At 39.1% G+C, this 25,513-nt stretch overlaps 1 protein-coding gene across 2 annotated transcripts; it reads left to right on the top strand.

The window, feature by feature from the left end:
- On the top strand, positions 1–25,513 carry LOC146459633 (WD repeat-containing protein 7-like). 2 transcript variants are annotated; one of them, XM_085089214.1, is made up of 28 exons: positions 1–204; positions 1,271–1,380; positions 1,807–1,885; positions 2,284–2,379; positions 3,712–3,790; positions 4,667–4,740; positions 5,135–5,254; positions 6,402–6,512; positions 6,994–7,028; positions 7,543–7,574; positions 8,278–8,333; positions 8,664–8,758; positions 9,163–9,230; positions 9,615–9,694; positions 10,444–10,591; positions 11,494–11,714; positions 12,049–12,244; positions 13,787–14,023; positions 15,062–15,211; positions 15,675–16,534; positions 17,345–17,531; positions 18,457–18,705; positions 19,879–20,225; positions 20,804–21,016; positions 21,594–21,676; positions 21,959–22,058; positions 22,578–22,682; positions 24,231–25,513. In XM_085089214.1, the coding sequence occupies exons 1-28, from the start codon at positions 37–39 to the stop codon at positions 24,411–24,413; spliced, it is 4,482 nt and encodes a 1,493-aa protein (XP_084945340.1). In that variant the 5' UTR covers positions 1–36; the 3' UTR covers positions 24,414–25,513. The 2 variants fall into 2 exon arrangements, with proteins under 2 accessions (XP_084945340.1, XP_084945339.1); XM_085089213.1 differs by having other exon boundaries at positions 18,457–18,744.

Raw genomic sequence — 25,513 nt, 5'->3', positions numbered from 1 at the left:
TGAGGGCTCGACGAGATGTTGACAAGATGAAACAAGATGTCGTCTTCGTCCGTGGTTCCTGTTGTTTTGTGGGGAAGTACGCCGCCTTCTCATTGTATTTCATGTATAATAACCACTTATGATCAGAAAACAATCGTTACTGGATCTACAGATGGGCAGCTTGGTATCTGGGACCTAAGGTTCGCGGAGGATGGCGTGATCAAAGTAAGGCCATGTTATTAATTTATAGCAGGGCTGCAGTACAAAATCATCCCCGGCTTTCTGCAAAAATTCAGCTTGTTTTTAGTTTAATTTTGTCAAGGATATGTTTCATATGCAGGTTGGTTTAGGTTTATTTTTCTGTATTTACATGCTTTTTTGTCCAGAATGGTTAGTAAGCTTATTTTTTTTATGGATCCATGCCAGACCATGCGTGTAATTTCATGTACACTACTTGTACCTTGTATGTAAAATCATTTGACCTTCCTTCTACATGCATGTTGCAGAAAACAGAAAACATATACTTTTCTGGAGCTTTGAAGGACAAATTGCAACTGTTTCATCCCTCCCTCCCTCCTCTCAATTTTTCACACTTCTAAGATATAGATAAGCACTTCATAGTTTAAAAATAGCTTTAATTTTTTAGTTTATTAATATTTCAGTGGGTGAGCATTATACCATCCAAATGACCAGTAGCAAACACCATTTCAATTAACTGTAAGAAAAATAAATTTTCTCCTCTTGAAATTCTCTACTCAGCCGTAATTGAGTTCCACAAGGTGGGAGTCAACTAAGATGTGTACCTGTTTCTCCAATCATGTGTTCGTCAATTGGTAAAACTGAAAACATCTAAAAAATGTCAGCAAAACCGTCAGGGAACTGGAATTTTACGCTGCCATGTACATGTATGAAAATTACAAAATCGATGTCAAATGATGTGAAATTTGTCAGTAGTGGGCAGTTGTCGGACTGTTGTCCTTGACTTAGAGCATTTGCAAACATTTTCATCAGCAGCTATTTATTCCAATTTGTGAACGACAGACATGGCTACAGTCCCCAAAGATATAGCCTGATGCTGCTGTCTTTGCAGCAGCCTTTCTCATTGGTCGCTTTGCGTCAGCTTCGGCTTTCAATTTTGTCCTGTGCCTGATTGTGCATGGTCTTCCATTATTTGTCTCAATCTGCAGTAAGTGGTTCCCAGTTGTCGGTTAGCAGACCAGTTGCAAGCATGTCTCTATTGCAGACATCCCTGCAGCATGCTATAAATATATCCAATTTCCTTTTGCTGCAGATCATCCCAAGGAACCTAATATTTGCCCATTCAGCAAAGGTAACAGCACTTACAAAAGTGACTGATGGCTGGGATAATCAGTCAAGCATCATCAGTGCAGCAGACAATGGGTAACTGAAGATTATGTAATCAGTATATGAATCCATCGCGTGGAAAAAGATGGCAGCTGTGTATTTTACTAATATTGAAAATCCCTTGTTAACGTTCATGTAGCACAGCCAATAGGCTCATAGAAAGCCATATTTTTTGCCAAATTTGTCCCGGACTACTAACAACATTGTGTATGTTACAAGTACATGTAGGTTTGACGACTTTAGAACATTTCTGTGCCTTTTTAGGGTTTACATAAGCTATGAATTACGGGTAAACTAGTCGCCATATTTTTTGGTATAGGGGATTGAAAGATTTCCTGCTAATGGGGCATGTATTTGCTTTTTTGTCCAAAAAGTCAGAAAAACCCCCAAATTTGCCAAGTGTTGTTTTTTTTTTTTTTTAGTTTGCCGTTAGGTCACATTTTGTTAAATTTGTTTCTTTAGAGAGCTGTGTTTGTGGGATACAGATGATGGCATTTGTATACAAACTAACGTTATCCCTGGGATGCATTTGGCTCTGTTGGTGAGTGAGTGTCACTGTACGAAATATAAACCTAAAAGTGCTCATTTATGCACATCAAGGGTGTTTGCAAGGGAGACATTCAATGTCTGGTTGCCATTCATTGTCCTCAGACGTATTTGCTTAAATTCTCTACACAGTACTTGTGGCAACATATTTAACCCAATCAATTGGAATATTGTTTATTATAAATTTTTTTAATATACATGTACACTGTAATTTCCTCTGCTGTTTTGAATTCTTCCAAGTTTCTACATGTTTTCTTTAAATTCTGTCAAAACTTTCATGAACATTTTTTTTGTCGATTTCCTGAGTTTAAGAAATATCCCCAGCTTTCAACCAAACAGAACATGAGTGTGTTTGATTATTTTATAACACTGGTTAATATTCTTTCCTTTCAGTCTTTTCATGTCACCATTGGCACAGGAAAAGAGTGGCGTGTTGTTTGCTATGGCAGCTATTCTGATATTTACATCCTTGACGCCTTATCGCTTGAGGTATTTAATATGTACACATTTAAGTCATGTAATAAAATAATCCACCTTTACATGAAAATATAAATTATGTTCATTAGATGTACAGTACTGTACTGTAATGGTCAAGGGTATATTGAATAAAATTAATAAATCCCTTCAGGCAGCTGCTGTATCAAGGGATATTTGAAAAAAAAAATGAACACTTGGCTAAAAAGGGAAGCTTTTGTTCGACAGTTGCAACCCACAACCTTGGGCAGTCTGTCTGGCAGGCATGTCAAACACAAAACCTCAGAGTTAGGATGGTGTGCCAGGTGACAGCAGATACAGTGTAACAAGAAAGGAAAATTAATAATGAAACCTAATGGGCAATTTCAGAAAATATCCATACCCAACAACGGACGGCTTCCATGTTTTAACCCCCCCTTGCCTTCGGAAATTCCAAAATGCGTCACCCCCCCCCCCCATGCCCTCAGAATTCCATAATCGTGAACCCCCCCCCCCCCCCCTCCCCTTCAGAATTTCCGGTTTTTCTGGTAAGTACATTTTCGACTTTAGCAACGCCTATATGAACAAACGAACATGAATTTATGCCTCCTCAGGGCTGTGATCTAGCGGCGCTTGGCGACAAGCTTTTCTCTTCAGCGTCAAGAAAAACCTACCGCTAGTGGCCAGGCTGTGAAAACTTCTTTTTAAGTCCGAAATTGGCTATAATAATAAACACCATTTCCGGCAGTTTTACTCCTTTTTGTTTTCTTGTGCTGTTTTGACGTTTTCAAAGCAGAATAACTCAAATTCAGACAGTTAAAATCTTTCAGCGGTCAAATATACCGTTGAGTCTCGTTGCGTCCTTTAATACGTCATGTAGTGTGAACGAAAAGTGTTCTCAACCCATATGCCTCATGTAGTGTACATGAAATGTATCATGATCTATCGACGCTTGTCTTCTGCTTCCGCGGTCATACGTTCGTGGATAATTTTATTTACGAACTACAAAAGTCCACTACAATAGCGTTTTCAAGGAACTCACTCTACACTTTCTACTCCAGAAATCCCACCTGTGGAATTCATCAGTGCCTTCGGATATCCAATCGTAAATACCCCCCCCCCCCCTCATTCCCTCAGAATTCCATAATCTTGAACCCCCCCTCCCCTTTGGAAATCTTAAAAGCCGTCCGTGGTATGGTATGGATTTTTATGTATATTTTTTCCAATTTGCTTAAAATAAATAGTACATTACATAGTGGCAGAAAAGATCTGCTTTTCAAAAATAATCATTATGTACTGTAATGGAAATGCAGCCAGCACTCAGTAGAAATGGTTTCTGTTCATTTTAGTATTTGTTGTTGTCTATAGGTGTTGTACACTCTTCGTTCTCCATCAGCTACCAACTGGATCAGTTGTGCATGTGTTGTGAGGCCCGCAAGGCGACCAGGTAAAATAAAAACAAAAATTAAGAACGGTGCCTACTTTTGTTCCTGCACATACCTTTCTACACATCTCATGAAACTCGGGTTTCCTATGGGTGGTGCCTACTAATACAGGGATATTTTTGTGCAGTTTAAAACTATGTGGAGAAAGCAGAGCTTAGCAAGTACTCTTGGTATCCAAAAAGAAAATTTGGGGTAGCCATGCATTTTTCAGAAATACTAAAGCTTTAATTTGGAAAAAAAGCCATACATGGCTTTGTGTTTTTCTGTTATTTTAGAATAATTGTTGCTTAATTATCTCTAAAAAAAAAGGTGCATGGTTACCCCCAATTTTCTTTTTGGATTTCAGTAGCCTTTGCTAAGATCTGCTTTCCCCACGTATTCGCAAACCACACAAAAATAAAATATTTTTGTAGTAGTAGGCACCGTCCTTAATTTGAAATAAATCAGACTTCATTAGTACCTAGTTTAAACATCCAGATTCATGAGAGAGTGGTCCTGCAAACCCTTTGTGTTGGTGATGTTGTCTGACATGAAGACAACCTGTTTACAGTGTAGTTTGGAGGCGGAGCCTTGCTCCAGAATAAAACTGCTCACTAGGACCGTTAGCTTGCAAACATTCATGAAGCAATGTACCCTAGTTGCAAATCTTACTTAATAATGTTACACATGTACATAATCATATTTGAGGGAGCTGGTTGTTTGACATTTTTTTTTTTTTTTGGAGAAAAACTAATTCAGATTAATTTGGTACATGAACATGTATGTGACTTTTATTTATTTAGTATTTACAAGAAAATGATGTCAAAAAAAAATGTGATAATAATCAAAGTTTAGATAAGGTATTCAATCAATGTCATTAATAATTCTCTTTTTCTCAGAGGATGTTGTTGTTGCTGTCTCTTTGTCTGGTATGCTTAACATTTGGATGCTAAAATCAACTGTCGATTCCAAGGTACAGTCTTTGTACAGTATTATATGGTGTAACATTTTTTTTACTTCTTACTTACAGCTCATCTACGTAAGTACTAATTAGAACATTTTGTTTCAATGATGATCCTTACAGCGTAGTAATAATGTATGAAGTCAACATATTTACAACAAAACTGTAGTGTTTTTAAGTAAAGTTACTTTGTTAGTTAAACATTGATAACCATTGGTTTACACATCTAAAACCATAATTACATCATTTACACTGTACCATTATTTAGTGTTTATGGTGTTTACACTGGACAACTGCACTCTTAGTAAATCTTTTCTGTTAGCCATTTTGAAAGAAATTGTTTGGAATATGCATACGTATTTCGACTACAGTAAGCATGTTATTATGATTTTATTTTCCCTCACAGTACAGTGAGCCTACATATGAACAGGAGCTGAAGCAGATCACAAATGCTAAAGCTACTGGGATTTGTTGTAATCCTTTTACACAGAGAAGCATACTTGTTATATGTCCACAGGAATGGCTGGTATGTTACTGTATGTTGTGGGCAATGAATTGTATATGTGCATGCTGTGGTCACAGATAATTTCAAGTGAATATTTTTTGTTTTTGGTTTTAGACATACATGTAGATCTGCATGAGGTACAGGTATCATGGTTCGCACAGGCCTGGAATACTCCTTGAAAAACTGCCAGGTCCTTGAAAACTCCTTGAAAATGGTTTTTTCCTTTAAAACTCCTTGAATTTGAAGAAGCAGTGCTTGAATTTTATGAAAAAGGTCTTGAAGACTTGAGAATACAGCAAATCAAGCTCATTAACATCAAAAGGTTGCATTAATATATAGCATCAGTTGAGAAATGGATTTATAGTCTCTTTGAAAACGGCTAAGGTTTTTATAGCAGGACAATTTAGTGTTTGTTATTCAAAGTTTTCAACCATGCCTTTAATGACTTTTTCCCAGTTGTCTTGTGTAGCCCCCTTCTTAACAGGTAAAGCCGTGAGGGAAATGTAGCTTGAAGCACGAAATGTATTAACTTTGGTCCTTCTTAAACAAATTGTAAAGATTGCAAAGGAAATAGTTGTTTTCATTTGGTTGAAAGACATTATTTGCACTTTGAGGTGATTGCTTTTTTGGAGCAACTGTGGAAAATATTTAAGTTGTGCCTGTATAAACGGACTCCTTGAATGTTGTTAAAAGTCCTGGAAAAATCCTTGAATAATAAGTTATCAAACCTGTATGAACCATGGATATGAATAGACTGAAAAGACCAGACGGCTTTTCAGGGCCTGGGTCCTTTCTATGGCCAGTACAGACTAAGGTTGTACTTCTGTACCAGAATGAAGTGACTGGGAACATGTCACCCCACCCCACCTCCCCTTCCCCCTTCCCTTCCATCCCTGGGTGAGATGCTATGCCTTTGGAGAGTGAAACCCAACGTACATGTAATGTGAGCCTGTACATGTTTTTTAACCCTTGGTATATCACAGAAAGAAATTGTAGACCACTTTACATATGCATGTGAAATACCACTTTTGATATTTTAAATAACCAAAGGCTGAATCCAGTTGGAAATTTTTTATTCGATTTACATGTATTTGATCAACAAATTTTCATTTTCACTGTCAGTTTGTAATCTATTTTTAACTGGTTTTTCTTTGTTTTTACACTCCAGATGTATGATGCTGGAGACTTTAAATTCCTGGCTACAATTACCAGTCCACCAGGTCAGGTCTGGATGGGAGGGGACTTTGTTGCAGCAGACTGTGTTCTAGTTTGGACCAGAGTAAGATTCAATTCAAGCTTACTGTATGCTAAAATGAAAGGAAGACAATTTAATAACTGCATCAAAAAGTTCTGAATCTAGTACTACCTGTATTGGCTTATCAGAAACTGGCTAATTAATTATTGTCAGTTGGTTGAATACTATAGTTTTCTTATGATTTTGCTATGTCCACAGAGATCAATCTACATCTACACTACCAAACAATATAGTACTACTGTCAGCCATTATAACCTTTAAGTTATTAGAAATTGTTGGAAGTTTACCCTCTTAGGATTTGTTTCGTTACAGTTCATAAAAATGCAACTCCTTGCTGAGGTTTTTTTTTTTTTTGACCAGAATAATCAGCTTGTGCACTTGTACACAAAAGACCTTCAGTTATTCACTGTAAAAGCAATTTGGATGGTTTCATTTTTTTTTTTTTTTACCATATCTAATCATAAATAAAAATACAAATTAATACACTGCACTGCTTTGTTCAAAGGATGGAAAAGGGTACTTATACAAGCTCCCAGCAAAGTAAGTACATGACTTGTAAATATTCACTGTTTTTGTTTTTTTAGTACAACACTGTAAGCAGTCCACCAGAGTTAGTCAAGCAAGAACAAAAACATGCTTGTAATATCATCTAGCTGCCAATTAGGTTGTCTGCTGCATGCAAATTCAATGCACAGTTTGAAAGAAAGCTACACCTCTCCTTTAATTTACTGTATTTACAATGTATCATTACATGATGCTCAAAGCGAGTCTTCTTTTTGCTCCACGCTTCATTCCCTAGAGTGAAGACATTCACGTACACTGTAGTGATGGCAGTTTGCCAACAAATTGCATTTCATGATGACTAAAATTTATATGTGTATTACTGTACTTTTGTGTTGAAGTGCTCATTGCTCACTTAGCACAAAGCAACGTGTCCTTCTTGGAGAACACACCATTATTGTGGACTGCTCAAAACAGGGTTTACATTGGACAACACACATTCCTGAAAGGAATGCTTATTATTCATTTTCTGTTTTGTCTTGTAAACTCACAGGTGCTGCCCTGGAGTTTCAGACCAAAGGCAGGGTCAGTTTAACTCATTGTAATCAATGTGTACTCAGATTACAGGCAGAAATGTTGTTAAATTCCTGAGTACTTTAATTAATACTTTCTGTTTTTACAGTGTATACTACATGAAAACTAAATTGGTAAATCTGTCGATGCCCTGTCTAGTGATATAAACATACCCTTACTATGACTGATGCTATTTGATCAAGCCACAAGCAAACGTGTCAGTTCACAAGAGCCAGGGTGTTTTTTTTTTTAACTATGTACCATGTAAGTTACAATCCCACAAATCATAAGTACGCCCTGTACAAGTCACTGAGCTACCACGCTGGCCCAAAGCTAGCTACATAATATGTACATGTAATTTAGGGGACACTTTCTGGCATGTTTAGATATCAATAGCACAGTGATCTGCCAAGATATCCTGCTGGGAAACAAGGTCCATGATTCCAAGTGAATCTATAGAATGATGCTTCATGTAATTGCCACAAAATGCTTGTTGTATAAATATGTGGTAAATGACATGTACATTGTACCAGGAGTAATTTCCATTAAACTAAGGCAGTGTAGCAGTTTGTAAACTAGATAAGGCCTAATGTGATTCTTGTTTTGCATTATTCTACTCCACAGCTGATTAGCTTTTGTCTGGTGTTGCTGTCTGTTTTTGGTTTGGTGTGTTGCATGGCAAGTGTTTTCATTTCAATTAACATTCCCTCTGTAGGTGCTTCTCTCAAGGATCCAACAGTCATTCATGTGTTTGAGAAGCCTAATCAACAGGTACAGTACCAAATGTAAATATTTCAAGGGAGTGGTGGAGAGAGAAAGTGGGGGGAAGGGGTGGGTCAGCTAGTCACCCATTGAGTACCAATAGGAGATGTGAAAGCAAACAGTTTGCGTTTCTTATCAGTGGTGGACCAGAACTCACTTTAAGGTTACAGAATTGAACAAATGTCAGCCCTTTGATCTTAGCCTTATTTTCTTTGACCAGAGAGAGGGGAGGGGGACCCTGGGCTTTCTTCTAGTTCCAACTACTACGAGTACTACAGGTGGTAGGATTTTGCATTGAAGTGAAAAATGATTACAGTAAACTACCTATTTTTATTGCAGAGTGGTGTTCCAGATTTTGATCCAGCAATGTTCTTCTCCTACGGTCGAAGAGGACCTTTCTACAAGTTGTTGTTAAGAGGAGGATCAAATGGAAGGTATTCTAGTTTGGTTACACATCTGTTGAGCCCATAATAAAAATTATTATCAGTTTTTCAGCTGACGTGATGTGCATGTTTTTATTATTAAAATCAATTGTCCAGTGATAATTATTGCAATATTTGATGTTTCTAAAACTAGCCAAAAAGGCCTCAAATTGGTGTTAAAACATCCAATTTCTGCGGACAGTTGTCACCGTTGAGTCCCTCAACAGAAGCACTTCATTGTTTAAATAAAAGCTGAGTACAGCCTTGAGCTAGTAGGATTATAAACTTTGTGGCAGAAGACTAGTTGATACAATCATACTGGTTTTACACATTGAAACCCTCTAATGCTTGCCACCTTTCTATAAATGCAAGATTAAGTCATACTCCATTGTAATGCATTGTTATATGTATTCTAGTGTCAGTGTGTGGAAGCTGGATGATGACCTGTTTAAAACAACTCAAACTTTCAATACCAGTGCAAAAGGTACATTTAAGGTTGAATTGCTATTTTGCCAAAAACAAAAAGGCTTATTATACACGTATGTCTGCCCAGTTACAACTGCCATTTTTTTATGCTAAGATCTGTAAGTTGGAATGCGAGCTTGCACAATCTAAGGATAGAAAATAAGAGATAGACTCAGTCAGGGCATGTCTCTTAGTGTCTGAAGCACATTGCACAGTCTTTGTAAACCGGCAGTCATAGGGTTTAGCAACATATTAATTAATTTTAAAACTGTTCATTTTCATATTATATACATGAAACAAACTACGAAATCAGTGGTCAAGAGCTCATAGAATAAATTGCAGGCAAATTTACATTTAATCCTATGTACAGCTACAGTGACTAGAATAATTTGTAACGTTTTAGGTATTTCGCCTGTGGTATCGTGTAGTTATGCTGACTGTTGGGAAATGACAGTGAAGCCGTGTGGACTGATTGACTCACTAGTAAGTGTTAGTAGTATCTAGTCACACATCCAAACAGCTCAAGTTTGAGGCGTGCGTGTAGGTTGTATTCGCCCAGGGCAGCGTTTTGGCCCAGAGGCCAAAATCCGAGGAGGCTTCCTTTTAGTCTGAAATGTCAGCCGTTTGCATGCATCCTTGATAGTGAAGTTGCATTGAAATATATTTTTGACCAAGATTTACCGGTTCTTCGTTTTCGTAATAGCTCTCTCAATAGTTTTTCGTGACAGCGAAGTTTTTGAAAACTCTGAATCTTTCGGGTAAAGTAATGTTCCTCAGAATGACTCCACATCGAGTAGTATTTTTCGTTGCCAGGTATCGAGTACTGTAGCTTTGCTCGAAGCGAATATCGCGTTGGGTTTCCAGAAGTACAACATGGGCTTATCTGAACAAGTTTTTTGTTTTGGAACTTTTTGTCTCTCTTTCTGTGTAAATCAAGCTCATTCTGAGCTTAATCGTATCTAAATCGTAAATCGTATCTAGGGGGATTGCATGGCAAATTTTTGGCGGTAGAGTGCGTCAACTGAGGGGCGAAACCACGAGGCTTGCGTTCGCAATCCCGCTACGAAATATTTTCCCCGTATGCGCATGGAGGTTAGCTCACTCAAAGTTGAAACCAAGTCATAGTGGAATAAGATCAAATGCACTAGTGCGTCATCTGTCTTTTCATTTTTAAATTGTTGTCCATGTTGAACCACTTCTATTTGCTAAGAGAGAACGCTGTTTGCACTTAGGATGATTTTGGAGGAGCCATTCCAGTTAGCGCATCACTGTATTTACCCGCTCAAGACTGTATTGTGTGTGGACGAGAGGATGGCTCCATTGTTATAATATCAGCCGCTCGAGCAGCTATTGCACAGTTACTTCAGCTACCAGGATCAGGTACAACTGCCATTATTTGTTTATACGTTGTTTAAAACAGTAATTATTCTTTAAAATTTATTTACTGTCAATTTAATACAGAGTGCACTTCGCGAATTTTAAACTGAAAAGTTAATAAACCATTCTGAAGTAACCTGCGCATTAAACTTGAATAGCCAATGATAAAGTTGTGTTACTTAAAACTGAGTGGCTTGTAGCAGCGAGTCCCGGTCGTTCGAACTGTGCAACCGATAGAAAGTTCAAGGCTTCCACCAGTTTCTCGATTGTGAAGGTTTTTTACCCTATTAATCTCTTAGTCGGCATTACATGTATCTCGTTGTATTTATTGTCGCCACGAATGAAAACCAAAAAGGTTTGAATTACAATAAGTATGGTACACTCAGATCATTCAAGAACGAAAGTAAACTTTGAAGTTTTGCACCAACTTGTGAAGGCATTCACTCGAGTCGCATGAAAAGCTAAAAAGTACATGGAAGTTCAGTGGTGCAAGTTGCTCTGATAATTGCGACTCTTTGCTGGTATATTTGACAAGCCAATGCATTTCTGTATGCATCTTGGCACTTTCGAACCTGTTAACGAAAGTGAGTTTCACAGAGGTCAGAATAAATACCAAAAGACACAATATTTCTAGTTTCCAGCATGTTGAAACTTGCCGTAAGTTTTGGGTGCAGATTGTTAGATTCCTCACTTCTCTGTATTTTGCTTTGCAAAATCAAGGCAGGTACTGCGAATGCTTCAATGTTTAAAAATAATTTATGAGACAAACTTTGTAGTTTTCCGATAAGAGTGTTTGTTTTACCGTAGTAAATTGACTAACAATTCTTCCCATTAACCAAGATTAATTGGCCCTCCAAATTCCGTATTTGCTTAGTTCACTTACATTTGGGATCCTCGTTTGTCAGGGTGGCCAACACATCGGGTGCTATTAGGACACAGAGGCCGAGTGACCTGTCTGCTGTACCCTCATGATGAATACCCTCGCTATGACAGGGAGTTCCTAGTATCAGGTGGAGCTGATTTCTCTGTTAAACTCTGGGATATCTTCACTGGAGACCTGTTGTACACTTTTTCTACCCATGGAGGGGAATTGCTGCGTCTTATCTGTACTCCACCTGACTGCAGTGTAAGTTTATGGCATTATTTATCAACGCAACCAGAGGTCATGGGTTCAAATCCCGTTCAAGCCTGAATTTTTGCATGTTTATTCGCAGCAGTCTGGTTGTGTAGATAACTGCGAGAATCTTTTCTTCTATATATCTTTCATCCGCAGTCGGTAAACACGTGTCATACATGTATATAACTGGCAACTGTTGGTAATAAACGCAGTTGTCTTCAGCGTCAAACAAAATAATAGATTCTCAATTGACAATCTGTGATAGTTATCTGCTGTTCTATTTAAAATGGTTACTTATTTATTTTCTGTTGAGTTAATACGACTTTCTTCGTAATCTTCATAGAATCGTGTCCAGTCCTGCATCTGTTCTGTAGCCCAGGACCACTCGGTTGCGTTACTTGGACTCCGTGAGCGGAAGTGCATTATGCTGGCTTCGCTTCACTCATTTCCGGTGGAGACGATAAAATGGCGGGCTTTGGATGATTTTCTAGTTGTTGGCTGCACGGACGGTTCAGTATACGTTTGGCAGATGGAAACAGGTGAGAGGAACTACAAGGAGAGAAGTGGAGCTGTTAAACAATGTATTATGTACTGCCCGAGAGTGTGCAAATATTTTAATCCCGAAATGTTTATTTTATTAGCTTCGCCAACTTAATGTAGATTACATTAACAAAACAAAAAATGTAAATGATGCAATACAGGCAGGGACTCCGCAACAGCTTACGCCAATTACTGCGGGCCCGGAGCACATAAAATTGAAATAAAAATTGCAATAGAATTAACGAGTAGTTAGTAGCAACAAGCAATGTTTCTTGTCAGATTACGGGCGTTGTTGCAACTTGTGCAGATAGACTTAAATGAGCGAGGATCTTCAGAGTCATATGATTTACAGAGTGATTGCTTATAGTAACTGAGTAGGTGAGCCTTGAATGAACTGAAAGAGATAGTTACTAGTTACAGCTAGAGCGTTCCGTATTCTCACTGTGTGGATGAAAAAGACCTCTGATAAGACTTTGATTATTTTGGTCTAGGGAGATCATGACCCACAATCAAACTGTGGTCAGGTGTGAATGCTGCATGTTACCAGTAAACTTAGCTCCCGTTTAGTCTGTTTGCTGACCTACTACTTTCCCAAAAGATTCGGTTGAAATAAAAGGTGAGGCAAAACGTACCTCCCATCACATACCCTGAGGAACACTGTGGCCCCCGCCTCAGGAAGGATCCTTAGTAGAGGATTTTCTTTCTACCAATCCCGACGGAGTCCTCCTTGGAACTTTTGATGGGATGTGAGGCTCGGTTCTCCAAACCCTTACCCTGTTTCAGACCAAAACAATTTGTAATTTTCCGGTATCTTTTTCAGAATCCATACCCGTTTCTGTAAAATCCTATCCTGCTAGCGTAGCGTCCGGTGAAGAAACCACTGCTCTCAGGGTACTGAGTAGAATCCATAGCCGTTTTCAGACTTTACACCAAAATGGCGGTTAAAATCTATACGCTATTTTAGACCAAAACGGCTCACCTAACCCTATGGGGCCGCACATACCCCACCCGTCCGGGGAGGCTACCAGTAACCCTTCTTTGTATTTTCACGACTCTGGTGTCTGTAGCAGGGGGTAGGTTTAAGGTTTAACGGGTTAATGATATTTTTTAACCATCTACGCAATGGAAGAAACAAACAAAAAAGCTAAACGACAGTGGGATAGTAGCAGGGGAAAACTTTTTTCCCATTCTAGGGCTACTCTCGGCTACTTTCATGAATTTAAAACTTATACACTAACAGAAAAAATCTTCGAATATACTGCACATATAATAAGCTGAGACTATTCACTAGAATTAAAAGAAAAGGGCGATATTGATTCAATTAATGCTACTTCGAGAGCAAATAACTTAAGAATGCGACTTTGAAAGAATTAATGCTAGATTTACAGATAACAGCGTCATCGGTAGCCTCCCTCGCAGACGCTCTTTCGGCTCGTCACGCAATCTTTCCTCCCGTTGCGAGCCAAAGAGCGTCTGCGAGGGAGGCTACGTTATCGGTATCAACGGTAGCGTTATATTTGGGTTGAATTTCATTTTTTCAGGTCACCTTGATAGGTGTGTGAGCGGCCAAGTTGCTCTGAACATCTTAGCAGCGTGCGATGAAGAGAAGAAATCCAGTTCAGCTAGTGTACCTTCCAAATCTAAGAGCTCGTTGGGTCGTAAGATCAGCCACATCACTTCTAACCTACCGACTAGTGCTGCCTCTGCTGCAGTAAAGAAACTCAGAAAAAACAGCCAGCAAGTCACATCCAGCCCTTCATCGTCTCCAAAATTATCAGGTGAGTGGAGTTGAAAGGCAAAGGGTACAACATAATCCGCTTCGGAGGGACACTTCTGTCTGTTTTGTTGCAGTTCTGTTTCAGGTTTTTTTTTTTTTAAATCTCGTCGCAATTAAGTAATTTATTTATTTAATGTCAATAACATGGGAAGTGCTTGCTAAATTTCCCGAGTCAGAGGCTCATGATAAAGTGCTTAATGATAATCCAGATCGAAGTGGAATTTGGAAATGTTGCTTGGTTGGTTGAGGAGAGGGGAAAACCGGAGTAACCAGAGAAAAACCTCTTGGAGTAAGAAGAACCTGTAAAACTCGTAGCTAACGTAAAACAAAGGAAAAAATAACCGACAACATGTAAAAAAAAAAAAAAACCCTGACAGGTTCTTACACCGAGGTAAACGCATCACAAGTCAGGAGCCACAATGTTCAAATTTCACTATTAAATTATGTGTTCATTGGAACTAGTAAGGGAGTTCTTACTGAGCTCCCTTACTCTGAAAATACAGACACCCCATGCCACATTACCGTTGCGCAGAACGTAGTATGCAATTCCCAAACTTTATAAATGCTTGCCAGAAATTGTTGCTGCAAAAATTACGTCCAGCAAATCCATTTAAGCGGTCGAATGGGATTCTCAGGATATAGAAATAGGTCTTTTGTCACAGATATTTGAACTTCGTCATACATGGCTTGAATTGCTCAATGTATTCATTGGTGGTGTTAACATTAATATTTCTGGATAGCAGTCTCCAGTTTTAAAAAACCTCTTTGCCATAGAAGATTGGTTTTCTTACATGGCGAAATGGACACACTGATGCAAATTTTGTGCTGATAATCATATAGGGGGGTCATATAACTTTTCTGTGGTAATTCCGCAATTCCGCAGCTCTGCAATTGCAATAAACCCTGGAGTGTTCAGGAAGAAAGAGAACCAATGGTTGATAATCCGGCCATTTTGTTTCGTGTAATATTACCTTCAATCACCATTGTACTTGTTTTCAGTCCCTATTTTATCCGTCCTCTGTCCATTCCTGTCTTCTAGGTGATGGTAATGGCGAGGTGACATCCTGTGGACCTCTCAAGGTGATGTCTACTAAGTGTGGAGTGAGAGATCCAGAAATTCAAGTCCTTATGTTTGATATTGAGGCACTGATATGCAATTTATTAACTGAAGAAAACCCTCTACTTGCTGGTAACTATCCAATGTATTTCATCTTGTTTACAGTGTCGTCGCTGTTGTTATTTATATCTAATCTTGCATTTAGCTCTCATTTCAATCACAAAATATTTAGTTAGACCGGATGTTTAGTGGTTTCCATGGTTCTTAAATTTCTCATAAGTCCCACAAATTTACCCGGACCGAAAATTTTATTTCCAGAATGCTTCTTAATAGCGATTCAATCTTAACGTATTCTGAAAGACAAATATTAAATTCTTTATAATGTTTAAAGTTTTGAAATACATTGTCCAATAATAATAGTCAAGTATTACAAATCGAACTTTCAAGTAACGGCTCTTTGAGCTCTATCTTAAACAAACATTTTTGCTCTCGCCAGTTACCCAGGGGACGGGTGAGGGGACCTTGTGGCACACCAATGTTATCCATCCTCCCTTTTTATAATTTTGTTCTGAGAATGTGTATTTTTTTTTCGCAGCTAAAGTTGCAGGGAAAGCTGACACTTCCAAAACAGCTGTAGGAGGAAAACGAAGAAAACGCGATTCTTTAACACCTCAACAGACCAGGAGCGATTCACCACAGAAATCATCCGCAGAACAGGGCCACAAGAAGTCTTCTTTTAAAAATGAAACTCATTACGTGGCACAACTTATAATATCCTGCCTTCACTCCTGGGATCTGGATCCTAACATGGACGAGGTCTGCGTGGAAAGACTGGGCCTGCTAAAACCGGTCAAACCGGTTTCGTTTGGACTGCTCACTCGGGGAAACAGGCTTTCATTAATGTTACCCGGGTGGTATGGTGAGGTTGGTGGTGAAAGCAATGACGATGCTGAAACCACTTTGAAAAAACTCTCTGGCAACCAAGCCTTGTTACTTGAAACTAGAGATACAAAGAAAGGAACTGCAAGCGAAACAAAACCTCAGTCGTCTTCGGAGCACGTTGTTTCAGCTCTGAGAACGTGTTTTCAATCGCGTTGGCAGCTTTCCTCTGCGCTAACAACCCTACACCTTGTTGGTCTTGTGTCAGTTGCTAACACTCTCATGAGCATGAATCAGATTAGTTTTATCCCTCGGGAAAAGCGTCTTGCTCTTTTAACGAACACGGCCTTAGATATTCCCGCAAGCTCTTCGAGCTACGATGAAAATGATAAACCACCCGGACTGAGTGAGATGGACATACAGCTTGCCATGAATCACCGCGCGCATATAAAAGCAGGGTGGAGTCAGCTGGCTGCATTACACTGCTGTCTGTTGGCTGATATTCTCAAGATTTCATCTTTTAAGCCGCCGTTGTTGCACATTCTGGCCAGAAGGTGGCAGGATCGATGCCTTGAGGTGTGTAGTATCGAAGCATTTTCTTTGATAGTGTTTTAAAAAGATACATAGCCCATATTACTTTTTGTTCTCAATTTTGAAGTTTGGTTTGGACAGAATAACCGTCTTTATTACTGGAAACAGCGCTGAAATTATCGCAAACGATGAATTTGAGATTTATATCTTGCCTATGGGTAACGATATTTTTGTTTATATTTGATACTCCTCCCTCTATTTATTAAGTTGTTTATTTCTGGTTTTGTTTGACGTGGACTGTTTTGAGAGAAAATGGGTTTAACGTGTGGGAAGTAGCAAAACTGTGGTCACTTCATGCTACAGAAACTAGGTTAAGCGCCGGTGTGGTCCATAAAAAATCCTTAGAGCGACTCTACCTTACAAGGTTAAGTTGATTATCAGAGCAATCACAGAGTCGGCTTTCGGCAGCTGCAAGTCAAAGAGACTTTGTCACGGGGATTTTCGTTGCGTTTTTGGAATGTTATTCTAAAATTGTGAACATGTACACCCTTCCTCTGTGTTCGTCTTGAGCAAAATGCTCCAAAGCACCACTGACGAAGGTTCTTAGGATTTGTTGAAGGAGTACCAACCCTTAACTAGTTTTCAGCGATTTTGGTTATGATCCAAGCTCTAAACGTTTACCAATTTTTTTCAAGTTCCAGTTCCATTATATCCAAACAATCCACAGCTAAGCATATCTACAAATTGTTTTAGTGTGCTAGTATTGTAACTTTTAACAAGACTGTAGTATTGTTTATTTTTCTAGTTTTTCGAAGTGTTGACATTATCCCGTCTCTTTTTTTTCCCCTGTTGTAGGTTCGTGAAGGAGCTCAGGCCATTCTGTTGGCTGAGCTGCGGAGAATTGGGTTCGAGGGCCGTAAACAGGTGGTAGAAACCTGGGCTCCACAATTGCCTAAAATACTGGACACACCGGGGGTGGGTGAGGATAGATCGGAAAAGGCTGATGCTTCACCCGCCCCTCCCAGCCCACTTTTGGGATTTGGTAAGTAATCGGGAATTTTTGTTAATCAGCACTTCTCTTTTCTTGTTTGCCCAACCATATCATTTTATTTGGTGGGTTAGGGGGGGGGGGGGGGGGGAGGTCTTTTTGTTGGTGAGCAACACCTTTTTTGACTGGAAACTTTACACAACAGTGAACATGGTTTCCTTTATATTTGTTGTGTGGTGTTACGGGAGATTAAAACGGATCGCCTCAACCCGTTGACGAGAATTTCAAGAACTATTCAAATGGCATACTTCGAACCGTTTGACTTTCTAACCGGTTCTTTGTTTTAAATTTCGAAACGAAAAACAATTCTGGTCTCCGTATCTCCTCACTTTGGACAAGAATGTTTGATCAATCAATAAGCATGCGTCCAGGGAAGATTAGGTATCAAATTGCCCGTTCCTAAGTTCATAAAGGGACTGGGCCCTAGTTCACACATTTTTCAGATTACATCATGTGAAGAAATGAAGCCCATCGCCAGAAAGATCACATAATAATTAGTAAGTTTAACAAGTTTGGTTGTATTTCATTTCGAAGTACCAGGCTATGGCCTGTCAAAGGTCGCCCAAATTTCGTACAAATGTCTCTAATTCTGAGATGGCGTCCCCCAAATCCATACAATTCTTCCAATTTTTTCCGATTTTTGAAAGCCTTTTACATGGTTGCAACTTAACGACAGAACCTCAAACTTGGTAAACTGACTAATTTTAATGTGATCCTTCTTGTGATGGACTCCAATTTCTGATGAAATGAAAATTTAAAAACTCGTCCGCAGTCTCCATTAGAACTCCGGAACGGGCAATTGCGCTATACGGCAAAAAGAAGAGACAAGCGCCGCCATAAGGGCTATAACCCAGGAGGTACGAACCGGTAACGAAAACCAGAAGAAAAAAATATAGTTTTACTTTCCTTTATTACTCAGAGCGCAGTGGCGAGGTTCAAGGAGTTGACGATGAAGTCCTGTTTCCACCAGATGACGTCAATACTGTTTTAACCAGCGTCAAGAAACTGCTCCAATATGACATGCGCCGTCGCCAAGCAACCGCTATCGTGCTGATGGGTGTCATTGGCGCAGAGTTCCAGCGTGAAATTGAGGTTTACTCGAGTCGCGGTGGTGAGAAAAAAATGAGCACAAGTTCACGGCGCCTTGAGAAACTGAGTGAAACTCCAGGTAAAGGCGGTAAAAATGCCCGCAACGATCTCGGCGGACGTAAGTGCTATTCTTCTGTTAACTCTTTGCTTAATGTTTAAATATGTGGCTCAAATAGCCACTAAAAGCTTTCATAACAATAATAATAAGTAACAATTTATATTGCGCAAATTTCAAATAAAAAGTTCAAATGCGCCTAACAGTAAATAGAACTCTAATACAACTTTATGATAAAATGGAAAAGCAATGTTGTATTGAAAAGATAGAACCTACAAAATACAAACCTATGATAAAAATGGTAAACGAAAAAGGTGCGATTTTTCATGTAATGTCATCGTCGGTAGCGTAAAGGTAACTTTAAAAACTACTTTGTTGCAAGGCGCTGTGTGTTGTCCAACCACATTGAACATCATTGAGAATAAAAAGCTAGTTTACAGTAAATAATGCGATGCTTTACAGCCTAACGTTAAGTTTTGCAATATGATCTGCTTCTATTAATCTGTAGAAAAAGGAAGTCATGTTTGAACATATCGTTATAACCGCGGTTAAAGCCTGCTACTTTGCCTTTTAGTAACACGCTAGATACCTCTGAAGAACAGAACTTAATCAGCTGTCTACTTTACACTGTGCCGTAATCGGATAATTAAATTCCGACCCGAAATTTATTCTAGTATACTGCCATAGGACACCAAAGTAAAGTTTCCCAGGCCTGGCTGAGAAAATAAACCATTAAACATTAAACACTAAACCAATGTTTTTATTCGCCATATTTAAACTCTGGGACCCCTGTAATTGACTTACCGCTGTTGTGGTATCCCTGCCTAATTTATCATTTATTTTACTTATTCCTTTATTTTTCCGTATCATGTAATAGGCGAAGCTAATAAAATAAAATTAAAATAAATAAATAAATTAATTAATTAATTTTCCATCCATGACTCCGCACGAACGCCAGTGTTTCAATCAGTTTACTAATAATACACCATCTGTAAAGAGTCTGCGCTAGAGAAATCATTTTGCGCTTGCACTAGACGTTTTAAGCCTTATCCATAGTATACCACCCTACCCTACCCTGCTACGTCATGTCAAATAAAGATTCTGTAAAGCACAGCGAACACACCGGTAAATTTAAAGCAAGCAAGTCTTATTTTCCCGCTATCAGTCTAAACTCCGCTTGTATTTGATGTTTTTCAGGTGGTGAAGTGATTATGGATTACACCACAGTGCGTCACACTGGCAAAGCCCTCATGTATCTTTTACTCAAGCCTCCCTCCTCACAGCTAACAGCCCACACGTCCGTCAGAAGAGCAGCTATTGATCTGATTGGTCGCGGCTTTACGCTTTGGGAACCTTATATGGATGTGTCAGCAGTCCTGATAGCTTTGCTGGAGCTGTCCGCTGACAGTAAGAACCGTGATCTCACATTTAGGAAAGGTTTACCGCTGTCTCCGTCAGCGGATACTCATCGCTCTGCGAGACATGCGCTGTCGCTTATTGCCACAGCACGACCTTCTTTATTTATAGCGACTATTGCAAAGGAGGTAATGTGTAAATTTTGAATAGTTAATGAAAACAGTAAAGGTCGTTTAAAACCAGAAAGAAAAAACACAACTGGAAAGTAAAAATATACGCTGAAGGTTCACTTTGATCATGCGTCTATTGTTGGCAAAGCCAATTAACGCCATCTTAAGACCCTTGAATCCTGGCATACTGAGAAAACTGTTGACGCTGAAAACAACTCGTGCCCACTCCCCAATCAGTATCGTATTCTTTTAAACAAATTTTAATTTTCACACACCAACATTCTTCCGTTACATTTTCTTCGCATTCACTATTCTTCTACTTTTTAATTATTCATACGTACAGTCACATTTTTCTATCCGTTGAAGACAACAGGACGGTTGTCGAAAGCTTATATATTTTTAACCTTTTGATCAGGGAACGTTTTATCATCATTACTATGAATCCTGGTTACAGATCTTCGGTTTTCTTAGCGTGTGCTGCTGTTTATGAACAGCTTTAGATCAGCGTCCTTAGCGTACCCGTTAAAGATGGATATATGAGAAGAAATAATTGAACTGCGGATGAAATATAAAAGTATAATTTTGTATCTCGCTAGGTCGCCCGCAGTGTGGCAGCGGCTTCCTCCATTTCCTTCAATCAACCCTCCCCAGCAGCCATTGCGGTGTACAGTCATGTTCGTCACCAGCCTTCCCAGAATGCTGAGGCTCAGAGCACGTCAATATTGAACCGAGCCAAGCATGAAATACTGCGTATTATTGACCTCATGGTCGAAAAGACACAGCAAGAAGTTGTTGACCTTCTAACCGACGTATGTACCAGTTATATTAAGGACGCGGGCTACTCTTATTACTGCACATACCTTCTGCGCATCAGGAGATACTCGGGTTTCCTATGGGTGGTGCCTACTAATACAGGGATATTTTTGGGCGGCTTAAAACCTTGCAGAGAAAGTAGAACTTAACAAGGGCTCTTGGTATCCAAAATGAAAATTGGGGCTAACCATGCATTTTTTAGGGATAGCAAAGCTTCAATTTGGTAGAAAACGCCACACATTGCTTTGTATTTTACGGCTTTTAGAATATTTGTTGCTCAATTATCTCAAAAAAATGCGTGGTTACCCCCATTCGCCATTTCCTTTTTGAATTCCAATAGCCTTTGCAAAGATCTTCTTTTCCTGCATAGTCGTAACCGCGCACAAATACTTTGGTATTAGTAGGCACCGTCCTTAAACGTTGGCATTCTATAATTTTTGTATGAAAATCCACAAATTATAAAATAACACTTAAATAAGTTTAATTTCTTCTCCCCGATGACAGTTTACATGGTTATTCTAATAATTCACTGATTTTTAGGTTCGTTGTAGTTACTGTGTGATTTCTTTTTAGGTTGTTGATATCGTGGTTTACTGCTTGGATCAAAGGCAGCTCAAAGAGAAAGGAATGACTGAATTATTCCCTGGACTCTGCAGGTGAGGCTTGAGTTCCAATCATAATACGAAAAGGTATTGGACATTTTAAACGCTCCTTGCTCGTTGCGGTAAATTTTTTGAAAAAAATGAGGAAGAATTTAATCCCATACGAAGCCAGTTTGCCTTTTGTTATTACGGCAAATGCCCTATTATGGAGCAAGTAGAATTATACTAATTTGGAGAATATCAGTTTACCTCAAGGAGGAATGAGTTCTTGTAGCTGTTTAAGGTAAAAATGGTTGTAAGTAAAATGCTGACATTTATTATTCATGATCATGTCAGATTTAACATGGTAAGTTACTCGCCCCAGTCCCGTCGCCTTGCTGTGGGAGCTAAGAATGGACAGCTTGCTTTGTACGATCTACGATCATCGCGTTGCCAGGTAAGCTACGAAAATCAACGAAAATTAAACAAAATTTGTGTTTATTATAAAACGCGTAAAGACAACCCGTTTTAGTACAGGGATTATTTTTGGCATGAATATGAAAACACTGTTCAAAAACTGATGTCCATGGCACTTTAACAAAGGGGCACTGTCACGGCGAAGATTTTGCTATATTTTGGTTAAAACTACTCATATATTTAATTTAGTAAAGCTTGTTGTTGTTGTTGTTGTTGTATTTGACAAAGAACCCTTTTTTAACATAAAATTGCTGTTAGAGCGCCGGGAAGAAAATATGAAGGGATTTCTTTGAAGAGCAACAAACTATAATCAGTTTTTAGCGTCTTCTCTACAATACACAGGTCAGAACTTCAAAAAATTAGTTGCAATCCATTTTTATCCAAGCCATCCACAGCCAAAGATGAATGATGCTAGTTTCTGCGCACTAATAGGGTTATGGACCCTTATTTTGATGATTCCATCCATTAAAGTTGGTTAACAAATTCTTTCTCTTTGTAGATGGTGTCTGCTCACACATCGCAAGTAACGGCGCTTTCGTTCTCACCAGACGATCGCGTCCTTGCTTCATACAGCTTTGGAGATTCGAAGATCTGTTTCTGGCAGGTAATGAGTTGGGATTAAAAGTACCCGGGAAAGTAGTAGAACCAATTCACCTGTTACTACTTTGTACCGTGGATCATTTACTGAATGGTATTGCGTTGTCGTGTTTTAATTCCCCACTCCAGAAACTATGGCAGGTTGGTACGAGTAAGGGATTATGGGATCGTTTGGGTAGACGGATGGGAATTGCGCGGATGAATAAGTGCATTTCTCGGCAGCCAGTTGAATAGCAAGTATTATTTTAGGTCAAAACTAATTTACAAGAACTACGCTGCGCCGAGAAAATGCCCAACCAGGACATGGTTTGGGAGTGTTGAGGGTATCCCGCTTGGATATCGCTCTTTTTCACCAGGGCAAGCTGCCTCCACTGTCTTGCTTGCTCTCTACACACAAATTGTGTTCCAGAAATCCAATAAAGAATCTATTAAGGGTAATATCAAACTAATGCTCAGCGGTTCATCAGACAGTCTTACCTTACCCGCCTACAATACTACTCTGCTTAGTTTATTTTCTCATGCGGGATAGGAGAAGGCTTTGTAATCTCTTGGAATTTCTGTGATTTCATGACAGTCCTGCGTATCCAAGTGGAGTCTTTTCAGTAATTCTCCGTTCGTTGGCCAGTACCATTTCAGCGCCATTTGAATTAATTATTTGGGCACGCATGAATTGTTACCAAGTTTGAAACGAAAACTAAAATAGGCTCCTTTCGAAATCTTGATATCAATGTCCAGAGGACAAAAACAACAGAAACGAATAAACATGATTCTTGAATTTCTTTTGTTTGTGACCTCTTGGCCTCATTGTCAAGTTGAATTTTAATATATGGAAAGGAGCCCATTGTGATATGAGTGAAGAGTTTGTGTTTGATGGAATAGAGCGTTTTCATTCACGTGACTACTGACCATATTGGTTTACTGAAACAAAAGAAAGTATTTGCATAAAAATAGAGTTCAACTCCCAGAGGTTTAGTTTGGGACACCAACATGGCCGCCATTTCATTGTTTTGGGACACCAACATGGCCGCCGTGACGTCATGTGAAAACGCTCTATTGGTACCAAATTCCTAAAAACCCTCATTTTACTTCCCTGTAAGACAAAGGACGAGAATCCAACGTACCTAACTAATATGCGATTACTTCTAGTTTAGACAAGCAAAACGAACGATAAAGACCGACGTTTCGGCCTCGTCATCGCGACATTTTCAAGGTTACTTGCGGACAAAATGTAAATTTAAAGCAGTGTTGTACTTTTCACAATTTACGTTTTGTCCACAAGTTACCTTGATAATGGCGTCATGATGACACCGAGACGTCGGCTTTTATCGTTCGGTTTTGCTTGTCTGTCTTAGCAAACCGTTAATTCTAGTTTGATTGTTCATTCATTCATTCGTTCGTTCGTTCTTTCGTTTGTTCGTTCGTTCGTTCGTTCGTTCGTTCGTTCATTCATTTAGTTAGTTATTTGTTTATTTATTTATTTATTTATTTATTTATTTATTTATTTATTTATTTATTTATTTATTTATTTATTTTATTTATTTTTCCCTGTTGATAGACTGGTTCGTCGTTGTTCGGTATGCTGGGATCTTCTCTGAAATGTGTGCGATCTTACTCCACTGTATCTCCTTCGCCAAGAATGTCTCCTGCTCTGCTGAAACTTATACGCCTGATTTGGATTAATCACAAGAATGTTATTCTGCTGATGGCGGATGGAACGGAATACCAGTATACGGTGTAACTTGAAGAAATGAACCGTCTTGTCTGAACCATGTACATGTAGCAGTTGTTCTAGCCTAAAATAGAGACCTTTAGGTTACGCTGTATTATTGTATGGCTTCTTAAAGCTAATGTGCATGCGTTAGATGATGACGAGTCACACTAATGATACAGTGTTCAAAATGTCACGAGGGATGGAAGAGAGAGAATTCGAATCCCCGACTGGACTCCAACCCAGTACCGAGCTACCGGGAGACTGGAGGCGAGCTACAGTAGGTCATCTGAGCAGTATTCAGGACGCCGCTTATCACATGATCTTGTACATGTCCCTGCTCATCACAAATGTAGTTCAGTGTTTAAAGCATCCAACCGGTGTATGGAAGGTTATGGGTTCGATGCCTAAAGGGGACATTTCGTTGTCCCACGATCGTGACATGTTCAAAACAACATATTCCTTATTTCAAAACCAATCTTTAAAATCACCAACACTACCGAATTCCATTTCGAACCGAACGTTCAGACACCTTTGAAACGAGTTTCTCCGTGAGCGGAGAGCCCTTGGGTGCTCCGTGGGTAGTCAAATGACGTTTATATTTCTTTGTCACAGCAATTTGCTTCTCTTTTCTTCAGGAACAGAAGGAGCGAGGGTTTTTTTTTTTTAACGTAACTGGTCTGAAATTCAACGTTATTTGTGTAGCCACGGAGCACCACATGCAGAGTTCTTCACTGAAACTCGTTTCGTCTCGGTGTCCTTGCGTTCCGGGTCGATTTGGAATTTCGCCGTGTTGGTGATTTTAAAGTTTGACTTTGAAATAAGTTTTGTTTTGAAATAAGGAATACAGTCAACTCCCTTTATTGCGGACACCCTCGGGACCGCGAATCAGTGTCCTTAGTAGCATGGGTCCATAATAGCAGGAATTTTTTTCGGTCAAACGTCTGTAATTTATTTTTGCCGGGGATTTAGCTACTGTCTGTATTATCGAGTTGTCCATGATAGCGAGGTGTCCGCAAGGCGAGAGTTGACTGTATATTGTGTTGAACGTATCACTATCATGGGACAGCGAGAAACATATTGAAAATGAAGAATTAAACACACGAATAAATAAAGAAATCATTGGTGTA

The sequence above is a fragment of the Pavona decussata genome, unplaced genomic scaffold (assembly GCF_977016875.1).
Source record: "Pavona decussata unplaced genomic scaffold, jaPavDecu1.1 SCAFFOLD_218, whole genome shotgun sequence".
NCBI classification, from domain to species: Eukaryota; Metazoa; Cnidaria; class Anthozoa; order Scleractinia; family Agariciidae; genus Pavona; species Pavona decussata.
This window is presented reverse-complemented; position numbering and strand designations above follow the sequence as displayed.